This window comes from Corapipo altera, unplaced genomic scaffold, assembly GCF_003945725.1.
Source record: "Corapipo altera isolate COAL_440 unplaced genomic scaffold, ASM394572v1 48b, whole genome shotgun sequence".
Classification (NCBI taxonomy): Eukaryota; Metazoa; Chordata; class Aves; order Passeriformes; family Pipridae; genus Corapipo; species Corapipo altera.
The window spans coordinates 17,571,791-17,580,893 of record NW_020884884.1 but is presented as its reverse complement, the minus strand read 5'-3'; the positions used below and the strand labels follow the sequence as shown (position 1 = coordinate 17,580,893).

Here is a 9,103-nt window from a genome sequence, read left to right as displayed (position 1 = left end):
TTTTCCAAATTCTTTTGTTGAACTCATAGTGCAGGTTTAAGATAAAAAAAAAAATCTGTAAATGAAGTAGTCAAGAAATGTTGAATACAAAATACATTCTAAAGTATTTTACAGAATGGCTGAATTATCAAGCACAAGAACTGAGGATAAAGAATGTTAATGACAAGCAGCCACATACAGAACACAAAGCAATAAGTTTAAATCAGACTATTTTGGTTTGTGTAGCCCTTTATTAGCAACTAAAATAGAAGATATCTGTTGTACATCACGGGTAGTAACTGACTATATTGGAGTTTTATTATATTCTAATACAGGATAATTTATAAATGCGTTGTTTTCCTTTTTTTTTTTCTTTTATTAAAAAGCTTCCACCCCCTTTTTCCGTTTACAACTTGCAAAACTATTCTGAAAGCAGAGTATATGTGCACAGGTCTGCAGAGAGTGCAAATTTAGGATATGGTAAATGCTTTATATGTTGTATTTGTAAGGACAGTCTACCACCATGCCTTCACAGCCATTATCTCTTCCCCAAAAAACAAAAAAAGAAAAAAAAAGGCAAATAAAAAAAAAAAAGCACAAAAAGTTCTTATACCAGCCTTCCTTCCATTGTCCTAAACAAGAAAGCATTTTTAAATGAGTTGAAACTAAGGAAGGACTACACCTACTAGAAAAGAACAGAGTTCTATTAGTTTGAGGTTTCAGTATACCCAAAGACCAGGGACTGTATCTTTGTAAGGGCTAGGCTGGGACCCCGTATACAGAGTGTGTGCAGGTGCCATCCCTGAGCATTCAGTGGTTCAGTGGACCATAAGTGCTCCAGCTGCATAACTCACTGAGCTGTCTTGCCAGTTCCGACACTGGCTTGACTGAGCGTAATTCAAAAATGAAAAGCTCATATTCATTCCATTCTTCTGGAGCTCGTTGATAGCCTAAAGAGAGGGGGGAAAATAAAAATGGGCCATTAAAAAATGGTATCAGCGAAATTACAACATTTTTTAGTTCTCAGTCCTTTCCCCCTGTTTTGGAGGTCCCCATAAGCTCATAATATAAGCACCTCCCCACAATTTGTGGACCTAACATTTGTGTGCGTTTTCATTCACTGACGCTCCCTCCACTGCATTATATACATTCATGCAGTTCTTTGAACCAATACTAAACAACCTTTCATAATAAGTCCCTCAGAAACAATGCTTTCAGTTCCATGGGGAGTTGATACAGACACAGAGATGTAATAGAGAAAACCCCAACACTATTAACACTTTTTAGATTGTATTTCTTCCATTAATGAAAAATAATGTACAAGGATAATTTATTAAAGCGTGACAATTGGCAAAAGTGAATAAACAGAATTTAGCTCTGATTCACTGCAAAACTAATCATTATCTGAAGGTAAGAGTTAGGTATATTTGCAGAGTTGTCACAGTACTGAATTTTGCATCCTCAGTATTGATACTGCTCTTACAAGCTTCACTTCAAGAGGTTCCTCTGTATGTTCTCCATACAGACTACATTGCCAGTGAATTTTAAAAAAAATAAACATGCTTCCTGTTTCAGATTTGATTTAGAGTAAAAATAAGTGAGATTCAATCAGCAATACGACAAATCTGCAGCACTCCAGCAGTGCTGTAAAGTAGCTGTGGACCAAATTTAGACAACTAAGTTAAGCCAGGTTTATGTCTGCACTGCATCACCAAAGCAGAATACAGTAAATAGAAAGTACCAGTTAATCTGAATTCTAATTGCTGTTAATTTATGAGTTAATGGTGCACTGCACTAATACTTACAGAGGCAATCTCTCACCATATTTACAAAAGTCAAAAATGTTGCCAGACATCACAAGGCACTCACAATAGCTAGCTAACAGCAATACAGAAAAAATATATGCGTGTTTGTAAGTACTGGTTTGAAGAGTAAGTATGTACTTTTTCAGGGAGGTGGATTTATTTGTTCATTTTTTTAAGGCCAAGAGAAAGTGAATGATTGCATTTCATTGAAATTCAAAAGCAGTGTGGTGTACCTCATCTCCCCTAGGGAACTGAAAACTCTCAGCCCTTTTAAGAGCTTACATCTGTCTATATGCAAGACATGGAAATTGGAGACCAAATTGAGAACATTTGGAAAAATAAATTAATTCAAGGCTTGTCATTTTAGAACTAAGGAATGCTGCAGCAATACTGTGTTTTAAACAAATGTAAGCATTTTTCTGAAAGTTACATTCTTCAACAAATCAAAAGTTACTTACATTTAATAACACTCCAATAGGATGTCTTCCACATATTGTATTATGGTATTTCTTCAAGTAATTGCTAAAAGATACAGGATCTAGCTGCTCTATAATGCTCATACCCTGAAAAAGAATCGTTAGCAATAATTACATAACACATTCATAAGCAGATGTTTATATATCACCTATTTATTACAACAGAACAGTTCAGGAGGAAAAACCCTTTACTTTGTACAGAAGATATCAGGGAAACCTCAGCCTGTGAGCTCTAGCTTGCAGTCATCTTGTTTCCATCCCTTGCCAAAATAAGAGTGCAGGAGCTCTTCCAAAGCTGTCCATGATCCACAGATCTGTGAAGCTATCTTTGCAGATACCAGTGAAGCTCATGCTAAAAGAGCTCATTCCGCAGACTAGCTGATCCCCACTCTCCAAGGGTATCCTACTTCCATAGGATTTGGTACAGCTACAACCAGACAAATTTACTAAAAGGGCAAAGCAGGAAGAAGTCATGCCTTCATCTCCTCTCCCTGGTAACAGAGTAAGCTCAGGGCCAACCACTTGCCTGGGACTCCTGTGGGTCCAAAAACCCTGGATAAACTATCAATAAGCACACATGCAATTCACACACAGAGCAAATGTAATGTATCCTAGACACGTCAGGCATGCAAGGCAATTGTTCTGGGCATGGGCTGGCCATCTGCTCAGAACATAAAAAAGCAGATCCAGAACATCTCTAAAGTACTATGAAGTTGTTGCACCACAAAAATGTAAGAGCCAGGAGATGATGCTTCCACTTTACATGAGACAGTCACATATATACATCCTTTTCTCCATCCACAGCAAGACCCATGATCCCATGGAGTCACACTAAGAATATCAGCACACGTGTGGAAAACAAAACCTTCCACATACACAAACATTTGCATTCTTAAAAGCAAAAAGAATCCTATGACTCCAGATACAGCCTACTCTTATGCCATCCCACAGAGCAGATCAAACATAATGAAAGTAGTTTAAAGCAAGTCTGAATCAATTATTGTTTGGGTTACATCATGGCTTTGCTATTTTGCCTGTATTAGACTCCATCCTCTTACTTTTTTCCTTCCTCTGAAAATGATGAATTCCCTTCACCAGGTAAATGAGCTCTAGCACTCAGTAATTCAGTAAGACACATAGTTGTGCTGCTTCTGCTGGTAAAACAGGAAGGTTTTCCTTAGAGACTTTGCATGGGAAACATACACTTTGCATGGGAACAATGGGAGGTTGATATCAGAAAGGGAGTTAATTTCACCTAAGATTTCTGCAATTTTCCCAGCCCCTGTCCCTACTTTTGGGAAAATGTGGGTGATAAAACAAGAAACCACAGTACAGGAAGCAGTCAGTCTGAAGTCTCTACCTCAAGAGCAAAACCTCCCAAACGCTCTGCAAGGGCGTTGGCTGATCTGGCAGATACACTAATTATTTAGACTGGATCACAGCTTACAATGGAGGAGCTGGAGATTCCCAGGAGAGTCAGGGAGAATTTCAAAACAGCAACCATAACCACCACCTTTGTGTACTTTTAAACAGAAACAGATGTAAGATGAATTCATAGAGAAATAAATTTTATGGAAAAACAAAACCAAATTATGCTGACCAATTGTTGGCAAGAGCTCATGGAGAGTGTTTGGATCCCTGGCTGGTAATTACAGCAGATAATCACTCCAGATCTACAGAACATGAGTGCCAAAAAAATAACAGTAGGTATTCGCTAACTAGCAGAGATCACACAGATACCATTACATTTCTAGAATTTACAAAGCAAGTCTTTGAACTACCCGTTTACTTGTAAATCATACGTGTCAACACATACGTTCTGCTAAAGAAAGCAGAACCAAACCTGACTACATACTCAAGTGAAACTAAACATGCATAAGGTGCTTACTTGGATACTGAACAGTTCATGAGAATAAATTTTATCTCTTCGTAAATCCTTTCACAACCTTTTCAAAAAATGAAAATGGCTGCTCAATTGAGAGACTTGTTTTATACTTGCAAGTCACTGGAACATACTGGGCAGAGGCATTTGAGCATTTGTCTCAAATGAATGGACATGGGTTTATAAGAATGCCTAGTAAGCCTATTTCAATGCACTGTTCAGCACTGCAAAACATTTAGAGCTATGCAGTTCATCCCAGAAAATGCTAACAGAGTTCCATACATTACAGACTGGAGAAAATCCATAGGAAATGGGTATTAACAAATATCCTATAAGCAGTCAGTTGTACTGAACTTTTCAATCTTTTGGATTTAAAAATTGTTGTGGCAGAGAAGCAAACACTACCAAGTTCATTTCTCAGCCTAAAATGGTGTTGAGGAACAAAGGAAACATTTTTTGTCAGGTTGTGTTTTATTTTTCTAAAAAGCAGAATTATGAAGCTACTAATTTTTAGTATTTGTAACAACTCAGCCAGGCATGGCTTAGAACAGAGTTAAAACACATGACAAAACCCACATGATAAAAATGCAAACACAGTTCTGCAGTTTATCACACGGTTATTATGGCATCACATAGCAATTGCATACCTCAGTTACCCAGACACTGTTAATAGCATCTACAATATCATAGCACAGTGCACTTAATATGATTAAAACCAGTTACATTTCTAAATATCATCCCTTAACAGGATCAAGCATCTACAAGCTTACAAAAATTACAAAAAAACCCAAAACACCCAAACCAACACACAAAACCTCCACCAACCTATAGGTTTATTTCACACTATACTCCACTAATCCTCTGGTTGGTTAAATTAAAGCTTGTTATAAGTCGCTTCAGCTGCTTCTTCACACTTAAAAATATAAACCAGTAGCCCCCTAATGGAAGTAGAAACAAACTTGGTCTTAATACCATCCAGTTCAACTATCTTTGCATGTGTAGTCACTCAGACTGGAAGATAAACAACCAACAGGAAAATTACTGGCTGGGCACAGCAGAAACAGCAGGGATCTGGGAACCCAGGCAGAGAGTCATTGTCTTGCATTATGCTCAGGTTAAGAAGCCTTCCCAGGCTGAAGCACTGTGGAAGGTCCTGGCATACTGCAGCAGCACTGCAGAAGCCACCGGAATTCAGCAGTTCGTTAGAGCTACCTAAGAATCCACCAGTGCAGAGCATGGCTCCTGCACAACCACTGCTGGCTGTTCCTGCATAGCTCTCCTCAGTGACTGCATTGTCAGCATTCAGGGTAACAGAATCCTCCCATTGACTCACGTGAGGCATAACATTTCCCATATAAATAATATGGTCATATAAAAAGAGCAATCTGGCAGTGAAGATTGAAGAGAGCCATCTGCATTTTCTGGGTAGTCATAATCAAGCATAATTACTCTTCAACAACATCTTACAAAATACTCCCCCCCTGCCTTTTATTTAAAAAGATGGTAGTTAGCAGGTTATGCTGTACAAACTATTGTACACGAGCTGCTCAATAATAACTCTTCGTTTGAGGATTCTTCCCTAAGGTACCCCCCTATTAACCATGAAGCTTATTTACTTCTTTTACTGTCACTTCACAGAGTGCATTGTGGTGACAGTGCTCATATCAACAATTACCATGGAGAAACTGATGTCTGCCTAGTAATATTTACTACTCTGTATTTTTTCATGCTGGAGTCTAATGGCTCTAACTTAGAATCACAGCAAATAAAATTTCTCACCATGGTTACCAGCTTAGTAAAACTTCAATACCCAAAGTGTTCAGCAGTTTTTATGCACTAGGTGGAAAAATCATTATGCATCTATATGCAAGGTTCAGTCCAAATAAGGAAGAGACCACTATCCTTCCACAAGGGCATTTCCAAGGCAAATTGATTTCATCTTAACCCAGAATGCCTTCCTGCTTACAAAGTGCTCAGCCTACTGCTTTCCTAGCTAGGTCCAATAAAATTAAGCCAATTTTAGTACTATAAAAATACTTTTTCAAACAGTAGACATGATTTTCCATATCACAAAAAATGTAATTTCCTTTTGGTTGAATAACTACCAAAAGAAAGAGTTGGTGCAGCAATGCCTTTCCTAAAAGTAATTAAATGCCAAAGTCCAGTCTTGAAGCTTCAACCACAGAAGTTAACAAAGGGAAACTAATGTTTGCTAATGCACTGTAATCTGCTCTCCTGCAAAAACATTCAGACCTGCAAACTCTGGGATTCTGTAGAAAACCACTTGTATTGATAGAGAAAGCCCTCAACTGACTACAAGAATTGTTAAAAATGAGATAAACAGAATGAAGGCAAGTTATTTACTGTTCCTATTCCAGTGATGAGTAGTGGAAAAACAAAGATTAATATGGATACACAGAGAAAAAAACTTAAGAGATCCCTCCAGCAGATAGGATTTATTCCTTCAAGACAAGGAAAAAATTAATATGCCAGAAACAACAACAGTTCTCTCTTCTATCAGATTCTACAGAAATTACATAAATGATGCAAGCAGTTCTAAAACAAATTTTAAGATTATGCATTTCCAAAAGAATTACTTTTATTCGGTGCCTTAAGTATAGTCTTGAACATTAACCTTTTTTTAATTTAAAAATAAATCCTTGGCTCCTGTGATTGCAAAGGAAACACAACATAATTGGCATCATAACCTTTATGTATTTAGCATTCCTCTCAGCCTTTCACCAAACACAGAATGAAGTATGGTCTACTTCTCTTTCCCACCATGTACTACAGAGCAAGGGCCAAGGGGAACACTACTACCAAGTATGGTGGTGACTCATTTTCCCAATCAGCGCAATCCCCTACAGCCTTTCCTCCTCAAAATGGATGTTGTTGAAACCATTAGCACAATCACAATGCTGTTTCCATACGCAGGTATCACAGCTATCAAACCTGAACTGCCACAGTACTCCATGCATGATTCTTACTGACTCTCAAAAACATAAGAAGGTATGCGGACAGGAATTACGCGACACTAGGGCATTTTAGGTAGGTGAACATGCATTTATTCTCATAAATTACTCTTATTAGATTATACCCACAATATCATTGTGTGCAGTCAGTAAAATGGAGGATACTAACTAAAAACGTCAGCTAAGTTCTTATTGTGCTAAACAAAGGAAAATGATACATTCAATAGAATAGCTAATCTATAATATTTTGTTAGAGAAATTTCTAAAGTGTTCAAAGAAATGTAATGTACAGGAGAAATTTGTTAGTTAGTTCCACCAAATCTGAAAACTTACCATTTTATCTAGGTGCTCAATGGATCTATAAATTTCTCCTTGGGATTCATCATAGTAACTGTAACGGAACCTCTGACCTTGAAACAAAAATCATGTATAAAATAAAAAAGGGAAAAATTGTAGCTAAAACACTCCCTAGTACTCACTAAATATTTGAAAGTATAATATTTGTAAACTAGTAATCTTCATTTATTTTATACGTTTTAGCTCCACTGAGAAAATTCTAGGGCTATCATCAAGCAGCAGCCCAGAAACAAAGTAAAAAAAAAATACAGGATGGATAGCTATATTCCTAAAGAGAAACCTACTACGTAGAACTGACACTGAAGTATCATTCATTAATTGCCTGTTATTGCCTTGGAATCCAATTCTATAAATTAAAAAGTAAAGCAACATTTCATTTCTCTATCCTTCTTGGCCAAGTCAGCTATGGAGTCAGGCTACTTCTGCTTGCACAACAGTACCCACAGTAAATGAAGGTTAAAAGAAAAAATTTATGATAATTCAATGAACAGTTCTAGATGGTTCATTAGCCACAACAGAACCCAGGTCATGATATATACTTCCACCTACTCCACAATTCAAAGATGAGTAAAATATGCACTTAATTATGTAAGTTGACCAAAGATGACAAGGAAAAAAAGAAAGAAGGTCTGTTGTGTAACACATCTTTCTGAAGCAGTTCCTTTTCCAGCTACTACCACACTTAAAAGAAAAATAAAGTGTTAAAGGAGGACAGAAGTCAAGGCTTCTGGAGTCTTTTTAGCTCTGCCACCAAGATGAACTGGGATAGCTCTGGTGAGCTGGCATAAATACTCCATCTGCTACCTTACCCAGCAGTAAAACATACAAAACTTATTTCCGTCAGAGGAATGTGGCCATGTCCAGTGAATTTTTAGCTAATTAGTTTTGCAAGTTGTTTGAGGTGCTTAGAAGAAGAATAAAAAGAGCAAGCAACTTCAGACAATTATTACATTGCAACGGGAAGGAGATTCATATAAACCCACACACCTTCACCATTTATTTCCCCCACTATACTGAAAACACATTATCACATCAATTTTTTTCACCTATCGTTCCAGATTTTAAAAAAATCCTTTTATTAACCTTACGAAGGCATTTAAGTTTCAAAAATACATGTACAAGAAGTTAAAATGTTCAATGTTTAAAAAAAATACATTATTTGAAAATAACTGCAAAAGATTCAACATACCGTTATCATGAAGAGATATGAAACTTACCCCAATGGCAAAAGTCAGAAGAAACCACAAAGAGGTTACTAGGATCAGCTAGGTATTTACTGAAGAGTTTTCCAAATTCCTGCTCTTTTGACTCACTCAGTGCTCCGACCAACACAGGAATAATAGTAAACTCATCCTTATGGCTTATAAGCAAAAGAAAAAAGGTTGTAGTTCAAGTAACATCTGAAGATTTTTCAGGGCTTGCTAACTGAAAGTGCAGAATGTTTAAAAAGGTTGCTATTGATTTGAAGATAGTAATTTGCTAAGATACTAGGATGTTGTTTTAGAACCTCAAAGCACTTAAAACTTCAGAAAACAACACACATCCCCAAATGCAGTATTTAACTTTGCTGCAAAGTGAAAACACCAGGCAAACAAAAAGAAAAGACACAGTGAAATCAGAATTAGATTCAAC

The 9,103-nt window shown here is 37.0% G+C and overlaps 1 protein-coding gene across 1 annotated transcript in view; it reads right to left on the bottom strand.

Moving 5' to 3' along the window:
* Positions 1–210: 210 nt before the first annotated feature.
* The window catches only part of MEMO1 (mediator of cell motility 1), a 31,517-nt gene continuing 22,624 nt past the window's right edge, over positions 211–9,103 (bottom strand). Inside the window, exons 6-9 of the mRNA XM_027641568.1 lie at positions 8,689–8,831; positions 7,448–7,524; positions 2,243–2,347; positions 211–929 (exon numbers count right to left, since the gene is read on the bottom strand). Coding sequence (XP_027497369.1) covers positions 798–929; positions 2,243–2,347; positions 7,448–7,524; positions 8,689–8,831 — 457 coding nt within the window. The 3' untranslated portion in view covers positions 211–797. The remainder of the gene's footprint in view (positions 930–2,242; positions 2,348–7,447; positions 7,525–8,688; positions 8,832–9,103) is intronic.